Source organism: Pristiophorus japonicus, chromosome 3 (assembly GCF_044704955.1).
Source record: "Pristiophorus japonicus isolate sPriJap1 chromosome 3, sPriJap1.hap1, whole genome shotgun sequence".
NCBI classification, from domain to species: Eukaryota; Metazoa; Chordata; class Chondrichthyes; family Pristiophoridae; genus Pristiophorus; species Pristiophorus japonicus.
This window is the reverse complement of record NC_091979.1, coordinates 162,535,689-162,559,083: the sequence shown is the minus strand read 5'-3', so window position 1 is coordinate 162,559,083 and position 23,395 is coordinate 162,535,689. Positions and strand designations below refer to the sequence as shown.

The window sequence follows — 23,395 nt, the reverse complement described above, 5'->3', positions numbered from 1 at the left end:
TGATGATGAAAGGGAGCTGTAAGTGGGTCATATGGACTAGGATGATCTTGGAGAAGGCATGAGGGGAGAGAGGAGAGAAACTAGAGAAAATGCGAGTTCAGGGCGAGGGAAGGCAGGTACCTTCGTCGAAGTTTGGCCTGGTGGGCTAGGGGACGGAGGGAAGTGGAACATACAGCTGTACCTCTGTCTTCAATTTTAGTGACGAAGAAATCCATGAGCTGCTCGCTCATGTTGTTGGAGATAAGGGGTGAGGAGGCAAACACCAAACTATGTGAAACAGAACGGTGTCATTTTCAAGCAGTGACTATGCCAGAACTGCTATTTTCAAACAACAATTAAAGTGACATGACGGCAAAAGGGAAAGAATCAATGACACATCAGGAGACTTTCGAATGTTTGTCGACAATGAATGTAACATGTGTATTCATTTTTGCTGATTTTCAGTCCTGAACCATTAGAATAACAAAAGTACAGCCCAGAGAGGCCTTTCTGCCCAGTGTATAAATACCAAGCTGTGTGAAGCAGTGAAACATTCAGTCAGTTACGAAGCTAACTGTGAGCTCAAAATGGGAAAGGCAAGGACATCTCAGATATTACACATTGTATTAGAATTCTACATTCAGTATCTCATCGTTTTGAGAAATGATTAATTTCCAAACCTTTATCTTTCCACAGATCATCTTTTACGAGGACAGGAACTTCCAGGGTCGGCACTACGAGTGCAATTCTGACTGTAATGACCTGTCCCCTTACTTCAGCCGCTGTAACTCCATCCGTGTGGAGAGTGACTGGTGGGTGGTGTATGAGAGACCCAATTACATGGGATACCAGTATGCTCTGAGCAGGGGAGAATATCCTGACTACCAGCGCTGGATGGGATTCAATGACAACATCAGGTCATGTCGTACCTATCCATATGTAAGTTATCATTTGATGTTTAACAAATTAAACAAAGGGAAACCTGCCTCAAGTATCACTCTTACTGAAACCTCAGTTCAAACAACACTTCAATCAAACTTTTACTGACATGAAGTAATCTCCTCTCTCTATGGGTCAAGTAGAATCAGTCCAAATTTGCTGTTATAAAATGTCACTGTCAAATTACAAAGGAGCAGCACTCTAGTAATAAGCCACGAATATAGTCAACTGGATCAAGAGAAGTTTTGAAATGTCCCTCGTTAATAACATCATCATATGGAGCCTTTTGTAAAATCGTTCCCAACCAGAGAGCTCTTTATTACAAGAATCAGTCCTGAATTTTCTGGTACATTTCTCTGGCATTCTGTAACAATTTACACAAGAACCACATGGTGATGTCAGTTAGCATCTGATCAGCTCATCCAATACATGTTACTGAACTGTCTATTGCTGTTCACAAACATCATCTGCTTCCTTCTCAGCAGGAGGCTGTTTTTCCAAATACTCAAGATTTATAGCTTCATCAAACTAATGATTGTATTTCCATTCCAGTACCGAGGTGGAAATTACAGAATGAAGATTTACGAGAGGCCTGATTTTGGAGGACAGATGATGGAATTCATGGATGACTGTCCATCTGTCTACGATCGTTTCCGTTACCGTGACATTCACTCCTGCCATGTGATGGACGGTTACTGGAACTTCTATGAACAGCCCAACTACAGAGGCCGACAGTACTTCATGAGACCCGGTGAATACAGGAGATTCAGTGACTGGGGCGGCTACAACTCAACTGTCGGATCTTTCAGGCGCATGAGGGACTTCTAGATTATTCTTGTAAAACACGATATTTTCTGACTGGAATATTCTTGAAAATAATAAAATATCCTCAACTTTACCGACATCTTCATTGATTTATTTTTGTTTTGTGTGGCAATCAACAGAAATCTCATGAAAATCTCTAAGTTCGAGTCTCATGTTGAGTTTTCACCCCTAATCTATGAAGCACAGGAGGTTCTGTTATTGTGCTTGGTTGGGTAACGTGCACATTTACATTATTCACCAAATCAATCTCGACACTGCAATTGGATCCTTCTGGGATTGCAACCTCAGTCATATTTTTAATAAAAGTCTCATAATCTGTGTTGATGTGACCATCCTCAGGTCAGTGACATGAACAAGGAACAATAATAAATGTCTTATCTATTTTTAGAAATTTTTCTACTTTTTCCAATTCATATAAGCTTCACGATTTATGCGTTAATCCAGCAGAGGTTTGGTGCCAAATTATCACAGCTACAATCCTCAGCCTTGTTCCCAATCCAAGTTGCGCTGCTGGAAGGGAGCACAAAACAAAACTGGGCTGTTCCTCAATTAACAGGACATGCCAGTGTTCTCTGGGAAAATACAGTGAACTGTGGGGAAATGCAGTGAACTGTGGGAATGCAATGATCTCTAGGAAAATACACTGCTTTCTGGGAATGTACAGTTTTCCTGGGAATGTACAGTATTCTCTAGATAAATACTGTGATGTCTGGGATATATAGATTTTTCTCTGGGAAAATACAGTGAACTCTGGGAATATACAGTGTTTTCTGTGAACATGTAATGTTCTATGGGAAAGTACAGTGATCTTTGGAAAGGTAGAGTGATGTTTGGGAAATTACAGCGATATTTTGGATCTCTGTTAGACCTGGAGAAAGTTATCCACTAGTCACCGTTCGGGCCATAATTCATATGCAGCCCAAGTACATAAATAAATACAATAATAAAGCAGTGTCTCTTCTTGCCAAACATTGAGAGCATGAAAAACACGAAAAGAGAAGAGTCCATGTGGATGATCAAACCCATTCCTTCCACAGACTCTGTACAAGCTAATCCAAACTCTTGATTATTCTGAGGCAAATTTCTGCATAAACACTCCGTACTTCCGAATGATGATCAAGCAACACTCCACAGTATTCAGCCAACCTCAGTTACATGAGAAAGATAGTACCAGAATATTAGAGAGCATAGAGGCTAGAGATGGGAGAACGGTGTCCGATCACATAAGGTTTGGCTAAAATTTATTATTTCCTCATCCTTTACCAACCTCTTTTTCCAAGGGGACCTAGATACCTATCATGCCTTTAACCTTTGCCCTCAGGATAAACACAGCTAAAAGCTACTTTCGATTCCTATTTCCGTTTTCAGCACGTTAACTTTCGATTGTTCTCTTACCTATTCTAATATTCCTATTAATTGTCCTGACAGTTAAAACAAAAAAGGGTGCAGTACATTTATATGCAAGACTCGGTTTGAAAGACATGGTGTGTAATTAATGTTGATAAACAGCCCCCACAAGTTGGCTGCACGTGAAGGAAATAGTATCAGCAGATTGATGCCTGCCATGACATCATTGTCTGAAGGATTTTGAGAGGGAGCACTGGCACAATCTGGAAACTAAACTCAAACAGCTGTGTACAATCAATGCGAGATGCTCTCACTATGTATGTCTTTACCTTGGCCATTTGCAAGAAGAACTAGGCAGTTACACAACAACAACAACTGGTATTTATCATCATCATAGGCAATCCCTCGGAATTGAGGAAGACTTGCTTGCACTCTTAACATGAGTTCTTAGGTTGCTGTACAGAACAATATGAGAACCACAGTCTCTGTCACAAGTGGGACAAATAGTCGCTGAGGGAAGGGGTGGGTGGGACTGGTTTGCCGCACACTCTTTTCGCTGCCTGCACTTGATTTCTGCATGCTCTCGGTGACGAGACTCGAGGAGCTCAGCGGCTTTCCGGATGCACTTCCTCTACTTAGGGCAAGTCATTGGCCAGGGCCTCCCAGGTGTCAGTTGGGATGTTGGACTTTATCAGGGACGCTTTGAGGGTGTCCTTGTAACGTTTTCGCTGCTCACCTTTTGCTCGTTTGCCGTGAAGGAGTTCCGAGCTGAGCGCTTGCTTTGGAAGTCTCGTGTCTGTCATGCGAACTATGTGGCCTGCCCAGCGAAGCGGATCACGTGTGGTCAGTGCGTTAATGCTGGGGATGCTGGCCTGGTCGAGGACGCTAACGTTGGTGCATCTGTCCTTCCAGGGGATTTATAGGATCTTGCGGAGACATCATTGGTGGTATTTCTCCAGCGACTTGAGGTGCCTACTGTACATGGTCCATGTTTTTGAGCCATTCAGAAGGGCGGGTATTACTACAGCCCTATAGACCATGAGCTTGGTGACAGTTTTGAGGGCCTGATCTTCAAACTTTCTTTAACACAGGCGGCCAAAGGCTGCACTGGCGCATTGGAGGCGGTGTTGGATCTCGTCATCAATGCCTGCTGTTGTTGATAGGAGGTGCCCGAGATAAGGGAAGGTTTCCATATTGTCCAGGGCTCCGCCATGGAACTTGATGACTGGGTGGCACTGCTATGCTGTGAGGACGGGCTGGCAGAGGATCTTTGTCTTACTGATGTTTTGCGCAAGGCCCATGCTTTTGTCCGCTTCAGTAAATACGTTTAGTGGAGTTCAACCTCTGTGTGTTAGCAGACACAGGCGTCGTCTGCGTTACTGTAGCTCGACGACAGAGGTTACGGTGGTTTTGGATCTGGTCTGGAGACGGTGAAGGTTGGTATTTATATAGTTCAATTAACATAGTAAAATGTACCAAGGTGTTTCACTCGAGCGCTATCAAACAACATTTCACGTCAAGCCACATAAGGAAATATTAGGTGATATCACCAAAAGCTTGGTCAAAGAGGAAGATTTTAAGGAGTGTCAAAAAGAAGGAAAGTGAGGGAGAGAGGTGGAAAGATTTAAGGAGGGACTTCCAGGCATTAGGGCCTGGACAACTGAAGGCATGGCCACAAATGTTGCAAACTGACGGTTTACCCTCAGACGGTTGCAAGATAAAGGGACGGAGTCGGTGGTGAGGGAATGGAGTGTGGCGGGGACTGAAGACGTTGGCTTTCGTCTTCACAATAGTTAGTTGAAGGAAATTTCTGCTCATCCAGTACTGGATGTTGGACAAGCAATGTGACAAATTAGAGATAGTGGATGAGTCAAGAGTGGTGGTGGTGAGGTAGAATTGGTTATCATCAGAATACATGTGGAACCTGATGTTTTGCAAGATGTCGTTGAGGGGTACAACGTAGATGAGAAATAGAGGGAGGCCAAGGATAGATCATTGCGCGTAACCACAGGTAATGGTGTGGGGCAGGAAGAGAAACCATTGAATGTAATTCTCTGGCTATGACTGGATAGATACGAATGGAAGCAGGTGAATGAAGCCCCACCCAACTGGATAATGGAGGAGAGGCATTTCAGGAGGATGGTGTGGTCAACCGTGTCAGAGGCTGCAGACAGGGTGAGGAGGATGAGGAGGGACAGATTACCATGGTCAGAGTTACATAGAATGTCATTTGTGACTTTGATAAGGGCCGTTTCAGTCCTGTGCCAGGGTGAAAACCTGATTAGAGGGATTCAAACATGGACTTCCAGGAAATTTGGTCACGGATTTGGGAAGCGACAGCACATTCAAAGACTTTGGAGAGGAAAGGGAGGTTAGAGGTGGGGTGGTAGTTTGCATTAGCAGAGGGGTCAGGGATGGTTGTTTGAAGAGGGGGATGATGATAGCAGATTTGAATGGGAGCAGGCAGTACTTGAGGAGAGAGAATCATTAACAATATCAGCCGACATAAAGCCAGGAAGGGAAGTTGGGTGGTCAGCAGTTTGTTGGTATTGGGTCAAGTGAGCTGTAAGTGGGTCACATGGGAAAGATGAGCATGGAGCGGGCATGAGGGGAGACAGGAGAAAAACTCGAGAAAATATGAGTTAAGGGCTAGGGCAGGGGAACTGCAGTCAAAGTTTGGACAGTGGGCTGGGGGAGGGACGGAAGCGGCAGTAAAACTGAACCTATCTCTTCAATTTTAGTGTCAAGGCAGTCCATGAGCTCCTCGCACATGTTGTTGGAGATGAGGGGTGTGGAGGCAAACCCCATACTATTGAAATAGAGCTGTGTCATTTCAAGCCATGACTGTTCCAGAACTGTCATGCTCAAACAATAATTAACTTGACGTGAAGACAAATGGGAAAGAATCAATTACGTAGCAGGAGTCTTTCAGATATTTTCCTTCTATAAATTAAACGTATTGTCGATTTTTGCTGATTTTCATTCCTGAATCATTAGAATCACAAAAGTACAGCCCAGAGAGTCCTTTCTGCCCAGTGTATAAATACCAAGCTGTGTGAAGCAGTGAAACATTCAGTCAGTTACGAAGCTAACTGTGAGCTCAAAATGGGAAAGGCAAGGACATCTCAGATATTACACATTGTATTAGAATTCTTCATTCAGTATCTCCTAGTGTTGAGAATTTATTAATTTACAAACCTCTATCTTTCCACAGATCATCTTTTATGAGGACAGGAACTTCCAGGGTCGGCACTACGAGTGCAATACTGACTGTGCTGACCTGTCCTCTTACTTCAGCCGCTGTATTTCCATCCGTGTGGAGAGTGACTGGTGGGTGGGGTATGAGCGACCCAATTACATGGGATACCAGTATGTTCTGAGCAGGGGAGAATATCCTGACTACCAGCGCTGGATGGGATTCAATGACAACATCAGGTCATGTCATACCTACCCATACGTAAGTTATCATTTGATGTTTAACAAATTAAACAAAGAAAAACCTGCCTCAAGCATCACTCTTACTGAAACCTCAGTTCAAACAACACTTCTATCAAACTTTTACTGACATGAAGCAATCTCCTCTCTCTATGAGTCAAGTAGAATCAGTCCTAATTTGCTGTTATAAAATGTCACTGTCAAATTACAAAGGAGCAGCACTCTAGTAATAAGCCACGAATATAGTCAACTGGATCAAGAGAAGTTTTGAAATGTCCCTCGTTAATAACATCATCATATGGAGCCTTTTGTAAAATCGTTCCCAACCAGAGAGCTCTTTATTACAAGAATCAGTCCTGAATTTTCTGGTACATTTCTCTGGCATTCTGTAACAATTTACACAAGAACCACATGGTGATGTCAGTTAGCATCTGATCAGCTCATCCAATACATGTTACTGAACTGTCTATTCCTGTTCACAAACATCATCTGCTTCCTTCTCAGCAGGAGGCTGTTTTTCTAAATACTCAAGATTTATAGCTTCATCAAACGAATGATTGTATTTCTATTCCAGTACCGAGGTGGAAACTACAGAATGAGGATTTACGAGAGGCCTGACTTTGGAGGACAGATGATGGAATTCATGGATGACTGTCCATCTGTCTACGATCGTTTCCGTTACCGTGACATTCACTCCTGCCATGCGATGGACGGTTACTGGAACTTCTATGAACAACCCAACTACAGAGGTCGCCAGTACTTCATGAGACCCGGTGAATACAGGAGATTCAGTGACTGGGGCGGCTACAACTCAACTGTCGGATCTTTCAGGCGAATGAGGGACTTCTAGATTGTTCTTGTAAAACACGATATTTTCTGACTGGAATATTTTTGAAAATAATAAAATATTCTCGACTTTACCGACATCTTTATTGACTTATTTTTGTTTTGTGTGGCAATCAATAGAAATCTCAAGAAAATTTCTAAGTTCGAGTCTCATGTTGAATTTTCAACCCTAATCTATGAAGCACAGGAGGTTCTGTTATTGTGCTTGGTTGGGTAACGTGCACATTTACATTATTCACCAAATCAATCTCGACACTGCAACTGGATCCATCTGGGATTTCAACCTCAGTCATATTTTTAATGAAAGTCTCATAATCTGTGTTGATGTGACCTTCCTCAGGTCAGTGACATGAACAAGGACCAATAATAAATGGGTCTTATCTATTTTTCAAGAGTTTTCTACTTTTTCCAATTCATATAAGGTTCACGATTTATGCGTTAATCCAGCAGAGGTTCGGTGCCAAATTATCACAGCTACAATCCTCAGCCTTGTTCCCAATCCAAGTTGCGCTGCTGTAAGGGAGCACAAAACAAAACTGGGCTGTTCCTCAATTAACAGGACATGCCAGTGTTCTCTGGGAAATTACAGTGAACTGTGGGGAAATGCAGTGAACTGTGGGGAATGCAATGATCTCTGGATATATACACGGTTTTCTGGGAATGTACACTATTCTCTGGCAATATACAGTATTGTCTGGAAAAATACAGTGATGTCTGGGAATATACAGTGTTTCCTGGGAATGTACAGTATTCTCTAGATAAATACTGTGATCTCTGGGAAGTATATATTGTTCTCTGGGAAAATACAGTGAACTCTGGGAATATACAGTGTTTTCTGTGAACATGTAATGTTCTATGGGAAAGTACAGTGATCTTTGGAAAGGTTGAGTGATGATTGGGAAAGTACAGCGATATTTTGGATCTCTGTTAGACCTGGAGAAAGTCATCCACTATTCATCTTTTCAGCCATAATTCATCTGCAGCCCAAGAACATAAATAAATACAATAATAAAGCAGTGTCTCTTCTTGCCAAACATTGAGAGCATGAAAAACACGAAAAGAGAAGAGTCCATGTGGATGATCAAACCCATTCCTTCCACAGACTCTGTACAAGCTAATCCAAACTCTTGATTATTCTGAGGCAAATTTCTGCATAAACACTCCGTACTTCCGAATGATGATCAAGCAACACTCCACAGTATTCAACCAACCTCAGTTACATGAGAAAGATATTAGAGATCGTAGAGGTTAGAGATGGGAGAACGGTGTCCGATCACATAAGTTTTGGCTAAAATGTATTATTTCCTAGTCCTTTACCAACCTCTTTTTCCAAGGGGACCTAGATACCTATCATGCCTTTAACCTTTGACCTCAGGATAAACACAGCTAAAAGCTCCATTCGATCCCTATCGCCGTTTTCAGCATATTAACTTTCTATTGTTCTCTTACCTATTCTAATATTCCTATTAATTGTCCTGACATTTAAAACAAAAAAGGGTGCAGTACATTTATATGCAAGACTCGGTTTGAAATACATGGTGTGTTATTAATGTTAATAAACTGCACCCACAAGTTGGCTGCACGTGAAGGAAATCGTATCAGCAGATTGATGCCTGCCATGATATCATTGCATGAAGGATTTTGAGAGGGAGCACTGGCACAATCTAGAAACTAAACTCAAACAGCTGTGTACAATCTATGCGAGATGCTCTCGCTATGTATGTCTTTACCTTGGCCGTTTGCAAGAAGAACTAGGCAGTTACACAACAACAACAACTGGTATTTATCATCATCATAGGCAATCCCTCGGAATTGAGGAAGACTTGCTTCCACTCTTAACATGAGTTCTTAGGTTGCTGTACAGAACAATATGAGAACCACAGTCTCTGTCACAGGTGGGACAAATAGTCGCTGAGGGAAGGGGTGGGTGGGACTGGTTTGCCGCACGCTCTTTCCGCTGCCTACGCTTGATTTCTGCATGCTCTCGGTGACGAGACTCGAGGAGCTCAGCGGCCTTCCGGATGCACTTCCTCTACTTCGGGCAAGTCATTGGCCAGGGACTCCCAGGTGTCAGTGGGGATGTTGCAATTTATCAGGGAGGCTTTGAGTGTGTCCTTGTAACGTTTTCACTGCTCACCTTTGGCTCGTTTGCCGTGAAGGAGTTGCGAGCAGAGCGCTTGCATTGAGAGTCTCGTGTCTGTCATGCGAACTATGTGGCCTGCCTAGCGAAGTGGATCACGTGTGGTCAGTGCGTTAATGCTGGAGTTGCTGGCCTGGTCGAGGACGCTAACGTTGGTGCATCTGTCCTCCCAGGGGATTTATAGGATCTTGCGGAGACATCATTGGTGGTATTTCTCCAGCGACTTGAGGTGTCTACTGTACATGGTCCATGTTTTTGAGCCATGCAGAAGGGCGGGTATTACTACAGCCCTATAGACCATGAGCTTGGTGACAGTTTTGAGGGCCTGGTCTTCAAAACCTCTTTTCCTCAGGTGGCCGAAGACTGCACTGGCGCTTTGGAGGCGGTGTTGGATCTCATCACCACTGCCTGCTCTTGTTGATAGGAGGTGCCCGAGATAAGGGAAGTGGTTCACGTTGTCCAGGGCTCCGCCGTGAATCTTGATGAGTGGGGGGCAATGCTGGGCTGTGAGGACGGGCTGGTGGAGGACCTTTGTCTTACTGATGTTTTGCGCAAGGCCCATGCTTTTGTACGCTTCAGTAAATACGTCGAGTATGTCCTGGAGTTTAGCCTCTGTCTGTTAGCAGACACAGGCGTCGTCCGCGTACTGTAGCTCGACGACAGAGGTTACGTTGGTTTTGGATCTAGTCTGGAGTCGGCGAAGGTTGATATTTACAGAGTTCAATTAACATAGTAAAATGTACCAAGTTGTTTCATAAGAGCAGTTTCAAACAAAATCTGACGTCATGCCACATAAGGAAATATTAGGTCATATCACCAAAAGTTTGGTGAAAGAGGTAGATTTTAAGGAGTGCCTTAAAGAAGGAAAGTGAGGTAGAGAAGTGGAAAGATTGGCCAATGTTGCAAACACCCTCAGACAGTTGCAAGGTAGAGGGACGGAGTCGGTGGTGAGGGAATGGAGTGTGGCGGGGAATGAAGACGTTGGCTTTCGTCTTCACAATAGTTAGTTGAAGGAAATTTCTGCTCATCCCGTACTGGATGTTGGACAAGCAATGTGACGAATTAGAGATAGTGGATGGGTCAAGAGTGGTGGTGGTGAGGTAGAATTGGGTATCATCAGAGTACATGTGGAACCTGATGTTTTGCAAGATGTCGTTGAGGGGTACAACGTAGATGAGAAATAGAGGGAGGCCAAGGATAGATCATTGCGGGTAACCACAGGTAATGGTGTGGGGCAGGAAGAGAAACCATTGAATGTAATTCTCTGGCTATGACTGGATAGATACGAATGGAAGCAGGTGAATGAAGCCCCACCCAGCTGGATGATGGAGGAGAGGCATTTCAGGAGGATGGTGTGGTCAACCGTGTCAAAGGCTGCAGACAGGGTGAGGAGGATGAGGAGGGACAGATTACCATGGTCAGACTTACATAGAATGTCATTTGTGACTTTGATAAGGGCCGTTTCAGTCCTGTGCCAGGGTGAAAACCTGATTAGAGGGATTCAAACATGGACTTCCAGGAAATTTGGTCACGGATTTGGGAAGCAACAGCACATTCAAAGACTTTGGAGAGGAAAGGGAGGTTAGAGGTGGGGTGGTAGTTTGCATTAGCAGAGGGGTCAGGGATGGTTGTTTGAAGAGGAGGATGATGATAGTAGATTTGAATGGGAGCAGGCAGTACTTGAGGAGAGAGAATCGTTAACAATATCAGCCGACATAAAGCCAGGAAGGGAAGTTGGGTGGTCAGCAGTTTGTTGGTATTGGGTCAAGTGAGCTGTAAGTGGGTCACATGGGAAAGATGAGCATGGAACGGGCATGAGGGGAGACAGGAGAGAAACTAGAGAAAATGTGAGTTCAGGGCTAGGGCAGGGGAACTGCAATCAAATTTTGGACAGTGGGCTGGGGGAGGGAGGGAAGCGGCAGACAAAACTGAACCTATCTCTTCAATTTTAGCCGCTCGCACATGTTGTTGGAGATGAGGGGAGTGGAGGCAAACACCAAACTATTGAAACAGAGCTGAGTCATTTCAAGCCATGACTGTTCCAGAACTGTTATATTCAAACAATAATTAACTTGACATGAAGACAAAAGGGAAAGAATCAATTACGTAGCAGGAGTCTTTCAGGTGTTTTTCTACAATAAATGGAATGCTTTGTCGATTTTTGCTGATTTTCATTCCTGAATCATTAGAATCACAAAAGTACAGCCCAGAGAGTCCTTTCTGCCCAGTGTATAAATACCAAGCTGTGTGAAGCAGTGAAACATTCAGTCAGTTACGAAGCTAACTGTGAGCTCAAAATGGGAAAGGCAAGGACATCTCAGATATTACACATTGTATTAGAATTCTTCATTCAGTATCTCCTAGTTTTGAGAATTTATTAATTTACAAATCTCTATCTTTCCACAGATCATCTTTTACGAGGACAGGAACTTCCAGGGCCGGCACTACGAGTGCAATACTGACTGTGCTGACCTGTCCCCTTACTTCAGCCGCTGTAACTCCATCCGTGTGGAGAGTGACTGGTGGGTGCTGTATGAGAGACCCAATTACATGGGATACCAGTATGTTCTGAGCAGGGGAGAATATCCTGACTACCAACGCTGGATGGGATTCAATGACAACATCAGGTCATGTCGTACCTACCCATACGTAAGTTATCATTAAATGTTTAACAAATTAAACAAAGAAAAACCTGCCTCAAGCATCACTCTTACTGAAACCTCAGTTCAAACAATACTTCTATCAAACTTTTACTGACATGAAGTAATCTCCTCTCTCTATGAGTCAAGTAGAATCAGTCCAAATTTGCTGTTATAAAATGTCACTGTCAAATTACAAAGGAGCAGCACTCTAGTAATAAGCCACGAATATAGTCAACTGGATCAACAGAAGTTTTGAAATGTCCCTCGTTAATAACATCATCATATGGAGCCTTTTGTAAAATCGTTCCCAACCAGAGAGCTCTTTATGACAAGAATCAGTCCTGAATTTGCTGGTGCATTTCTCTGGCTTTCTGTAACAATTTACACAAGAACCACATGGTGATGTCAGTTAGCATCTGATCAGCTCATCCAATACATGTTACTGAACTGTCTATTGCTGTTCACAAACATCATCTGCTCCCTTCTCAGCAGAAGGCTGTTTTTCTAAATACTCAAGATTTATAGCTTCATCAAACGAATGATTGTATTTCTATTCCAGTACCGAGGTGGAAACTACAGAATGAGGATTTACGAGAGGCCTGACTTTGGAGGACAGATGATGGAATTCATGGATGACTGTCCATCTGTCTACGATCGTTTCCGTTACCGTGACATTCACTCCTGCCATGTGATGGACGGTTACTGGACCTTCTATGAACAGCCCAACTACAGAGGTCGCCAGTACTTCATGAGACCCGGTGAATACAGGAGATTCAGTGACTGGGGCGGCTACAACTCAACTGTCGGATCTTTCAGGCGAATGAGGGACTTCTAGATTGTTCTTGTAAAACACGATATTTTCTGACTGGAATATTTTTGAAAATAATAAAATATTCTCGACTTTACCGACATCTTTATTGACTTATTTTTGTTTTGTGTGGCAATCAATAGAAATCTCAAGAAAATTTCTAAGTTCGAGTCTCATGTTGAATTTTCAACCCTAATCTATGAAGCACAGGAGGTTCTGTTATTGTGCTTAGTTGGGTAACGTGCACATTTACATTATTCACCAAATCAATCTCGACACTGCAACTGGATTCATCTGGGATTTCAACCTCAGTCATATTTTTAATGAAAGTCTCATAATCTGTGTTGATGTGACCTTCCTCAGGTCAGTGACATGAACAAGGAACAATAATAAATGGGTCTTATCTATTTTTCAAGAGTTTTCTACTTTTTCCAATTCATATAAGGTTCACGTTAATCCAGCAGAGGTTCGGTGCCAAATTATCACAGCTACAATCCTCAGCCTTGTTCCCAATCCAAGTTGCGCTGCTGTAAGGGAGCACAAAACAAAACTGGGCTGTTCCTCAATTAACAGGACATGCCAGTGTTCTCTGGGAAATTACAGTGAACTGTGGGGAAATGCAGTGAACTGTGGGGAATGCAATGATCTCTGGATATATACACGGTTTTCTGGGAATGTACACTATTCTCTGGCAATATACAGTATTGTCTGGAAAAATACAATAATGTCTGGGAATATACAGTGTTTCCTGGGAATGTACAGTATTCTCTAGATAAATACAGTGATCTCTGGGAAATATATATTGTTCTCTGGGAAAATACAGTGAACTCTGGGAATATACAGTGTTTTCTGTGAACATGTAATGTTCTATGGGAAAGTACAGTGATCTTTGGAAAGGTTGAGTGATGATTGGGAAATTACAGCGATATTTTGGATCTCTGTTAGACCTGGAGAAAGTCATCCACTATTCATCTTTTCAGCCATAATTCATATGCAGCCCAAGAACATAAATAAATACAATAATAAAGCAGTGTCTCTTCTTGCCAAACATTGAGAGCATGAAAAACACGAAAAGAGAAGAGTCCACGTGGATGATCAAACCCATTCCTTCCACAGACTCTGTACAAGCTAATCCAAACTCTTGATTATTCTGAGGCAAGTTTCTGCATAAACACTCCGTACTTCCGAATGATGATCAAGCAACACTCCACAGTATTCAGCCAACCTCAGTTACATGAGAAAGACAGTACCGGAATATTAGAGATCGTAGAGGCTGGAGATGGGAGAACGGTGTCCGATCACATAAGGTTTGGCTAAAATGTATTATTTCCTAGTCCTTTACAACCTCTTTTTCCAAGGGGACCTAGATACCTATCATGCCTTTAACCTTTGACCTCAGGATAAACACAGCTAAAAGCTCCATTCGATCCCTATCGCCGTTTTCAGCACATTAACTTTCTATTCTATTCTATTCTAATATTCCTATTAATTGTCCTGACATTTAAAACAAAAAAGGGTGCAGTACATTTATATGCAAGACTCGGTTTGAAATACATGGTGTGTTATTAATGTTAATAAACTGCACCCACAAGTTGACTGCACGTGAAGGAAATAGTATCAGCAGATTGATGCCTGCCATGATATCATTGTATGAAGGATTTTGAGAGGGAGCACTGGCACAATCTAGAAACTAAACTCAAACAGCTGTGTACAATCTATGCGAGATGCTCTCGCTATGTATGGCTTTACCTTGGCCATTTGCAAGAAGAACTAGGCAGTTACACAACAACAACAACTGGTATTTATCATCATCATAGGCAGTCCCTCGGAATTGAGGAAGACTTGCTTCCACTCTTAACATGAGTTCTTAGGTTGCTGTACAGAACAATATGAGAACCACAGTCTCTGTCACAGGTGGGACAAATAGTCGCTGAGGGAAGGGGTGGGTGGGACTGGTTTGCCGCACGCTCTTTCCGCTGCCTGCGCTTGATTTCTGCATGCTCTCGGTGACGAGACTCAAGGAGCTCAGCGGCCTTCCGGATGCACTTCCTCTACTTCGGGCAAGTCATTGGCCAGGGACTCCCAGGTGTCAGTGGGGATGTTGCACTTTATCAGGGAGGCTTTGAGGGTGTCCTTGTAACGTTTTCACTGCTCACCTTTGGCTCGTTTGCCGTGAAGGAGTTGCGAGCAGAGCGCTTGCTTTGAGAGTCTCGTGTCTGTCATGCGAACTATGTGGCCTGCCTAGCGAAGTGGATCACGTGTGGTCAGTGCGTTAATGCTGGGGTTGCTGGCCTGGTCGAGGACGCTAACGTTGGTGCATCTGTCCTCCCAGGGGATTTGTAGGATCTTGCGGAGACATCATTGGTGGTATTTCTCCAGCGACTTGAGGTGTCTACTGTACATGGTCCATGTTTTTGAGCCATGCAGAAGGGCGGGTATTACTACAGCCCTATAGACCATGAGCTTGGTGACAGTTTTGAGGGCCTGGTCTTCAAAACCTCTTTTCCTCAGGTGGCTGAAGGCTGCACTGGCGCATAGGAGGCGGTGTTGGATCTCATCATCAATGCCTGCTCTTGTTGATAGGAGGTGCCCGAGATAAGGGAAGTGGTTCACGTTGTCCAGGGATCCGCCGTGAATCTTGATGACTGGGGGGCAATGCAGAGCTGTGAGGACGGGCTGGTGGAGGACCTTTGTCTTACTGATGTTTTGCGCAAGGCCCATGCTTTTGTACGCTTCAGTAAATACGTCGAGTATGTCCTGGAGTTTAGCCTCAGTGTGTTAGCAGACACAGGCGTCGTCCGCGTACTGTAGCTCGATGACAGAGGTTACGCTGGTTTTGGATCTAGTCTGGAGTCGGCGAAGGTTGATATTTACAGAGTTCAATTAACATAGTAAAATGTACCAAGTTGTTTCATTAGAGCAGTTTCAAACAAAATCTGACGTCAAGCCACATTAGGTCATATCACCAAAAGTTTGGTGAAAGAGGAAGATTTTAAGGAGTGCCTTAAAGAAGGAAAGTGAGGTGGAGAAGTGAAAAGATTGGCCAATGTTGCAAACACCCTCAGACGGTTGCAAGGTAGAGGGACGGAGTCGGTGGTGAGGGAATGGAGTGTGGCGGGGACTGAAGACGTTGGCTTTCGTCTTCACAATAGTTAGTTGAAGGAAATTTCTGCTCATCCCGTACTGGATGTTGGACAAGCAATGTGACGAATTAGAGATAGTGGATGGGTCAAGAGTGGTGGTGGTGAGGTAGAATTGGGTATCATCAGAGTACATGTGGAACCTGATGTTTTGCAAGATGTCGTTGAGGGGTACAACGTAGATGAGAAATAGAGGGAGGCCAAGGATAGATCATTGCGGGTAACCACAGGTAATGGTGTGGGGCAGGAAGAGAAACCATTGAATGTAATTCTCTGGCTATGACTGGATAGATACGAATGGAAGCAGGTGAATGAAGCCCCACACAGCTGGATGATGGAGGAGAGGCATTTCAGGAGGATGGTGTGGTCAACCGTGTCAAAGGCTGCAGACAGGGTGAGGAGGATAAGGAGGGACAGATTACCATGGTCAGAGTTAAAACATAAAAACATAGAAACATAGAAAATAGGTGCAGGAGCAGGCCATTCAGCCCTTCTAGCGTGCACCGCCATTCAATGAGTTCATGGCTGAACATGAAACTTCAGTACCCCCTTCCTGCTTTCACGGCATACCCCTTGATCCCCCGAGTAGTAAGGACTTCATCTAACTCCATTTTGAATATATTTAGTGAATTGGCCTCAACTACTTTCTGTGGTAGAGAATTCCACAGGTTCACCACTCTCTGGGTGAAGAAGTTTCTCCTTATCTCGGTCCTAAATGGCTTACCCCTTATCCTTAGACTGTGACCCCTGGTTCTGGACTTCCCCAACATTGGGAACATTCTTCCTGCATCCAACCTGTCCAAACCCGTCAGAATTTTAAACGTTTCTATGAGGTCCCCTCTCACTCTTCTGAACTCCAGTGAATACAAGCCCAGTTGATCCAGTCTTTCTTGATAAGTCAGTCCCACCATCCCGGGAATCAGTCTGGTGAATCTTCGCTGCACTCCCTCAATAGCAAGAATGTCCTTCCTCAAGTTAGGAGACCAAAACTGTACACAATACTCCAGGTGTGGCCTCACCAAGGCCCTGTACAACTGTAGCAACACCTCCCTGCCCCTGTACTCAAATCCCCTCGCTATGAAGGCCAACATGCCATTTGCTTTCTTAACCGCCTGCTGTACCTGCATGCCAACCTTCAATGATTGATGTACCATGACACCCAGGTCTCGTTGCACCTCCCCTTTTCCTAATCTGTCACCATTCAGATAATAGTCTGTCTCTCTGTTTTTACCACCAAAGTGGATAACCTCACATTTATCCACATTATACTTCATCTGCCACGCATTTGCCCACTCACCTAACCTATCCAAGTCACTCTGCAGCCTCATAGCATGCTCCTCGCAGCTCACACTGCCACCCAACTTAGTGTCATCCGCAAATTTGGAGATACTACATTTAATCCCCTCGTCTAAATCATTAATGTACAATGTGAACAGCTGGGGCCCCAGCACAGAACCCTGCGGTACCCCACTAGTCACTGCCTGCCATTCCGAAAAGTACCCATTTACTCCTACTCTTTGCTTCCTGTCTGACAACCAGTTCTCAATCCACGTCAGCACACTACCCCCAATCTCATGTGCTTTAACTTTGCACATTAATCTCCTGTGTGGGACCTTGTCGAAAGCCTTCTGAAAGTCCAAATATACCACATCAACTGGTACTCCTTTGTCCACTTTATTGTAAACATCCTCAAAAAATTCCAGAAGATTTGTCAAGCATGATCTCCCTTTCACAAATCCATGCTGACTTGGACCTATCGTGTCACCATTTTCCAAATGCGCTGCTATGACATCCTTCATAATTGATTCCATCATTTTACCCACTACTGAGGTCAGGCTGACCGGTCTATAATTCCCTGCTTTCTATCTCCCTCCTTTTTTAAAAAGTGGGGTTACATTGGCTACCTCCACTCAATAGGAACTGATCCAGAGTCAATGGAATGTTGGAAAATGACTGTCAATGCATCCGCTATTTCCAAGGCCACCTCCTTAACTACTCTGGGATGCAGTCCATCAGGCCCTGGGGATTTATCGGCCTTCAATCCCATCAATTTCCCCAACACAATTTCCCGACTAATAAAGATTTCCCTCAGTTCCTCCTCCTTACTAGACCCTCTGACCACTTTTATATCCGGAAGGTTATTTGTATCCTCCTTAGTGAATACTGAACCAAAGTACTTGTTCAATTGGTCTGCCATTTCTTTGTTCCCTGTTATGACTTCCCCTGATTCTGACTGCAGGGGACCTACGTTTGTCTTTACTAACCTTTTTCTCTTTACATACCTATAGAAACTTTTGCAATCCGCCTTAATGTTCCCTGCAAGCTTCTTCTCGTACTCCATTTTCCCTTCCCTAATCAAACCCTTTGTCCTCCTCTGCTGAGTTCCTAATTTCTCCCAGTCCCCAGGTTCGCTGCTATTTCTGGCCAATTTGTATGCCATTTCCTTGGCTTTAATACTATCCCTGATTTCCCTAGATAGCCACGGTTGAGCCACCTTCCCTTTTTTATTTTTACGCCAGACAGGAATGTACAATTGTTGTAATTCATCCATGCGGTCTCTAAATGTCTGCCATTGCCCATCCACAGTCAACCCCTTAAGTATCATTAGCCAATCTATCTTAGCCAATTCATGCCTCATACCTTCAAAGTTACCCTTCTTTAAGTTCTGGACCATGGTCTCTGAATTAACTGTTTCATTCTCCATCCTAATGCAGAATTCCACCATGTTATGGTCACTCTTCCCCAAGGGGCCTCGCACAATGAGATTGCTAATTAATCCTCTCTCATTACACCACACCCAGTCTAAGATGGCCTCCCCCCTAGTTGGTTCCTCGACATATTGGTCTAGAAAACCATCCCTTATGCACTCCAGGAAATCCTCCTCCACTGTATTGCTTCCAGTTTGGCTAGCCCAATCGATGTGCATATTAAAGTCACCCATTATAACTGCTGCACCTTTATTGCATGCACTCCTAATTTCCTGCTTGATGCCCTCCCCAACATCACTACTACTGTTTGGAGGTCTGTACACAACTCCCACTAACGATTTTTGCCCTTTAGTGTTCTGCAGCTCTACCCATATAGATTCCACATCATCCAAGCTAATGTCTTTCCTAACTATTGCATTAATCTCCTCTTTAACCAGCAATGCTACCCCACCTCCTTTTCCTTTTATTCTATCCTTCCTGAATGTTGAATACCCCTGGATGTTGAGTTACCAGCCCTGATCATCCTGGAGCCACGTCTCCGTAATCCCAATCACATCATATTTGTTAACATCTATTTGCACAGTTAATTCATCCACCTTATTGCGGATACTCCTTGCATTAAGACACAAAGCCTTCAGGCTTGCTTTTTTAACACCCTTTGTCCTTCTAGAATTTTGCTGTACAGTGGCCCTTTTTGTTCTTTGCCTTGGGTTTCTCTGCCCTCCACTTTTCCTCATCTCCTTTCTGTCTTTTGCTTTTGCCTCATTTTTGTCTCCCTCTGTCTCCCTGCATAGGTTCCCATCCCCCTGCAATATTAGTTTAACTCCTCCCCAACAGCACTAGCAAACATTCCCCCTCGGACATTGGTTCCGGTCCTGCCCAGGTGCAGACCGTCTGGTTTGTACTGGTCCCACCTCCCCCAGAACCGGTTCCAATGCCCCAAGAATTTGAATCCCTCCCTGCTGCACCACTGCTCAAGCCATGTATTCATCTGCGCTATCCTGCGATTCCTACTCTGACTAGCACGTGGCACTGGTAGCAATCCCGAGATTACTACTTTTGAGGTCCTACTTTTTAATTTAGCTCCTAGCTCCTTAAATACTTTTCATAGGACCTCATCCCTTTTTTTACCTATGTCGTTGGTACCAATGTGCACCACGACAACTGGCTGTTCTCCCTCCCATTTCAGAATGTCCTGCACCCGCTCCGAGACATCCTTGACCCTTGCACCAGGGAGGCAACATACCATCCTGGAGTCTCGGTTGCGTCCGCAGAAACGCCTATCTATTCCCCTCACCATCGAATCCCCTATCACTATCGCGCTCCCAATCTTTTTCCTGCCCTCCTTTGCAGCAGAGCCATCTACGGTGCCATGAACTTGGCTGCTGCTGCCCTCCCGATGAGTCATCCTCCCCAACAGTACTCAAAGCAGTGTATCTGTTTTGCAGGGGGATGACCACAGGGGACCCCTGCACTATCTTTCTTGCACTGCTCTTCCTGCTGATCTTCCATTCCCTATCTGGCTGTGGACCCTTCTCCTGCGGTAAGACCAACTCACTACACGTGATACTCACGTCATTCTCAGCATCGTGGATGCTCCAGAGTGAATCCACCCTCAGCTCCAATTCCGCAACGCGGACCGTCAAGAGCTCGAGGCGGATACACTTCCCACACACGTAGCGCCCAGGGACACCGGAAGTGTCCCCGAGTTCCCACATGGTACAGGAGGAGCATATCACGTGACCGAGCTCTCCTGCCATGTCTTAACCTTAGATACCCTTAAATTGGTAATAACAATGTTACAGTTCACTTACTGATATAAAAAATAAAAGAAAAGCTACTCACCAATCACCAGCCAATCACTTACCCCATTGGCTGTAACGTCACTTTTTGATTACTTTCTACTTCTATTTTGCTTTCTCTCGCGCTGTAGCTGCACCAGTACGCTGGCTCTTGATCTCCCGCTGGGCTTTTTATAGGTCGCTCCCCTCTCACCAACTGCCGCTGGCTCTCGATCTCCCGCTGGGCTTTTTATAGGTCGCTCCCCTCTCACCAACTGCTGCTGGCTCTCGATCTCCCGCTGGGCCTTTTATAGGCCGCTCCCCTCTCACCAACTGCCGCTGGCTCTCGATCTCCCGCTGGGCTTTTTATAGGTCGCTCCCCTCTCACCAACTGCCGCTGGCTCTCGATCTCCCGCTGGGCCTCTTATAGGTCGCTCCCCTCTCACCAACTGCTGACTTTGTGACTTTGATAAGGGCCGTTTCAGTCCTGTGCCAGGGTGAAAACCTGATTAGAGGGATTCAAACATGGACTTCCAGGAAATTTGGTCACGGATTTGGGAAGCGACAGCACATTCAAAGACTTTGGAGAGGAAAGGGAGGTTAGAGGTGGGGTGGTAGTTTGCATTAGCAAAGGGGTCAGGGATGGTTGTTTGAAGAGGGGGATGATGATAGCAGATTTGAATGGGAGCAGGCAGTACTTGAGGAGAGAGAATCGTCAACAATATCAGCCGACATAAAGCCAGGAAGGGAATTTGGGTGGTCAGCAGTTTGTTGGTATTGGGTCAAGGGAGCTGTAAGTGGGTCACATGGGAAAGATGAGCGTGGAACGGGCATGAGGGGAGACAGGAGAGAAACTAGAGAAAATGTGAGTTCAGGGCTAGGGCAGGGGAACTGCAATCAAATTTTGGACACTGGGCTGGGGGAGGGAGGGAAGCGGCAGACAAAACTGAACCTATCTCTTCAATTTTAGCCGCTCGCACATGTTGTTGGAGATGAGGGGGGTGGAGGCAAACACCAAACTATTGAAGCAGAGCTGAGTCATTTCAAGCCATGACTGTTCCAGAACTGTTATGTTCAAACAATAATTAACTTGACATGAAGACAAAAAGGAAAGAATCAATTATGTAGCAGGAGTCTTTCAGGTGTTTTTCTACAATAAATGGAACGTTTTGTCGATTTTTGCTGATTTTCATTCCTGAATCATTAGAATAACAAAAGTACAGCCCAGAGAGGCCTTTCTGCCCAGTGTATAAATACCAAGCTGTGTGAAGCAGTGAAACATTCAGTCAGTTACGAAGCTAACTGTGAGCTCAAAATGGGAAAGGCAAGGACATCTCAGATATTACACATTGTATTAGAATTCTTCATTCAGTATCTCCTAGTTTTGAGAAATGATTAATTTACAAACCTCTATCTTTCCACAGATCATCTTTTACGAGGACAGGAACTTCCAGGGTCGGCACTACGAGTGCAATACTGACTGTGCTGACCTGTCCCCTTACTTCAGCCGCTGTAACTCCATCCGTGTGGAGAGTGACTGGTGGGTGGGGTATGAGAGACCCAATTACATGGGATACCAGTATGTTCTGAGCAGGGGAGAATATCCTGACTACCAACGCTGGATGGGATTCAATGACAACATCAGGTCATGTCGTACCTACCCACACGTAAGTTATCATTTGATTGTTAACAAATTAAACAAAGAAAAACCTGCCTCAAGCATCACTCTTACTGAAACCTCAGTTCAAACAACATTTCAATCACACTTTTACTGACATGAAGCAATCTCCTCTCTCTATGGGTCAAGGAGAATCAGTCCTAATTTGCTGTTATAAAATATCACTGTCAAATTATAAAGGAGCAGCCCTCTAGTAATAAGCAACGAATATAGTCAACTGGATCAATAGAAGTTTAAAAATGTCCCTCGTTAATAACATCATCATATGGAGCCTTTTGTAAAAACGTTCCCAACCAGAGAGCTCTTTATTACAAGAATCAGTCCTGAATTTTCTGGTACATTTCTCTGGCATTCTGTAACAATTTACACAAGAGCCACATGGTGATGTCAGTTAGCAGATGATCAGCTCATCCAATACATGTTACTGAACTGTCTATTGCTGTTCACAAACATCATCTGCTTCCTTCTCAGCAGGAGGCTGTTTTTCTAAGTACTCAAGATTTATAGCTTCATCAAACTGATGATTGTATTTACATTACAGTATCGAGGTGGAAACTACAGAATGAGAATTTACGAGAGGCCTGACTTTGGAGGACAGATGATGGAATTCATGGATGACTGTCCATCTGTCTACGATCGTTTCCGTTACCGTGACATTCACTCCTGCCATGTGATGGACGGTTACTGGAACTTCTATGAACAGCCCAACTACAGAGGCCGACAGTACTTCATGAGACCCGGTGAATACAGGAGATTCAGTGACTGGGGCGGCTACAACTCAACTGTCGGATCTTTCAGGCGAATGAGGGACTTCTAGATTATTCTTGAAAAACACGATATTTTCTAACTGGAATATTCTTGAAAATAATAAAATCTCCTCAACTTTACCGACATCTTTATTGACTTATTTTTGTTTTGTGTGGCAATCAAAAGAAATCTCATGAAAATCTCTAAGTTAAAGTCTCATGTTGAGTTTTCACCCCTAATCTATGAAGCACAGGAGGTTCTGTTATTGTGCTTAGTTGGGTAACGTGCACATTTACATTATTCACCAAATCAATCTCGACACTGCAACTGGATCCTTCTGGAATTGCAACCTCAGTCATATTTTTAATAAAAGTCTCATA

At 44.1% G+C, this 23,395-nt stretch overlaps 4 protein-coding genes across 4 annotated transcripts; all 4 read left to right on the top strand.

Moving 5' to 3' along the window:
- The first annotated feature begins 642 nt into the window (after nt 1–642).
- Nucleotides 643–1,746, top strand: LOC139254562 (gamma-crystallin S-1-like). Its single transcript, XM_070873746.1, has 2 exons — nt 643–918; nt 1,471–1,746. The coding sequence occupies exons 1-2, from the start codon at nt 643–645 to the stop codon at nt 1,744–1,746; spliced, it is 552 nt and encodes a 183-aa protein (XP_070729847.1).
- A 2,555-nt stretch (nt 1,747–4,301) lies between these two features.
- LOC139254546 (gamma-crystallin S-1-like) lies at nt 4,302–7,375 on the top strand. Its single transcript, XM_070873745.1, has 3 exons — nt 4,302–4,407; nt 6,270–6,547; nt 7,100–7,375. Exons 1-3 carry the CDS (start codon nt 4,302–4,304, stop codon nt 7,373–7,375), a joined length of 660 nt encoding a protein of 219 aa, XP_070729846.1.
- Nucleotides 7,376–10,007: 2,632 nt separating this feature from the next.
- On the top strand, nt 10,008–12,988 carry LOC139254530 (gamma-crystallin S-1-like). Its single transcript, XM_070873744.1, has 3 exons — nt 10,008–10,089; nt 11,883–12,160; nt 12,713–12,988. The coding sequence occupies exons 1-3, from the start codon at nt 10,008–10,010 to the stop codon at nt 12,986–12,988; spliced, it is 636 nt and encodes a 211-aa protein (XP_070729845.1).
- An 8,993-nt stretch (nt 12,989–21,981) lies between these two features.
- On the top strand, nt 21,982–23,085 carry LOC139259980 (gamma-crystallin S-1-like). The gene is made up of 2 exons (XM_070875999.1): nt 21,982–22,257; nt 22,810–23,085. The coding sequence occupies exons 1-2, from the start codon at nt 21,982–21,984 to the stop codon at nt 23,083–23,085; spliced, it is 552 nt and encodes a 183-aa protein (XP_070732100.1).
- Nucleotides 23,086–23,395: the final 310 nt, after the last annotated feature.

Bases quoted from the DNA above. Each gene is read 5' to 3' on its own strand.
- LOC139254562 (XM_070873746.1), top strand. From the start codon at position 643: ATGATTAATTTCCAAACCTTTATCTTTCCACAGATCATCTTTTACGAG. The intron at 919-1,470 runs GTAAGTTATCAT...TTTCCATTCCAG, and splicing joins CATGTCGTACCTATCCATAT to TACCGAGGTGGAAATTACAG.
- LOC139259980 (XM_070875999.1), top strand. From the start codon at position 21,982: ATGATTAATTTACAAACCTCTATCTTTCCACAGATCATCTTTTACGAG. The intron at 22,258-22,809 runs GTAAGTTATCAT...TTTACATTACAG, and splicing joins CATGTCGTACCTACCCACAC to TATCGAGGTGGAAACTACAG.
- LOC139254546 (XM_070873745.1), top strand. From the start codon at position 4,302: ATGGAACTTGATGACTGGGTGGCACTGCTATGCTGTGAGGACGGGCTG. The intron at 4,408-6,269 runs GTAAATACGTTT...CCTAGTGTTGAG, and splicing joins CCATGCTTTTGTCCGCTTCA to AATTTATTAATTTACAAACC. The intron at 6,548-7,099 runs GTAAGTTATCAT...TTTCTATTCCAG, and splicing joins CATGTCATACCTACCCATAC to TACCGAGGTGGAAACTACAG.
- LOC139254530 (XM_070873744.1), top strand. From the start codon at position 10,008: ATGCTGGGCTGTGAGGACGGGCTGGTGGAGGACCTTTGTCTTACTGAT. The intron at 10,090-11,882 runs GTAAATACGTCG...CCTAGTTTTGAG, and splicing joins CCATGCTTTTGTACGCTTCA to AATTTATTAATTTACAAATC. The intron at 12,161-12,712 runs GTAAGTTATCAT...TTTCTATTCCAG, and splicing joins CATGTCGTACCTACCCATAC to TACCGAGGTGGAAACTACAG.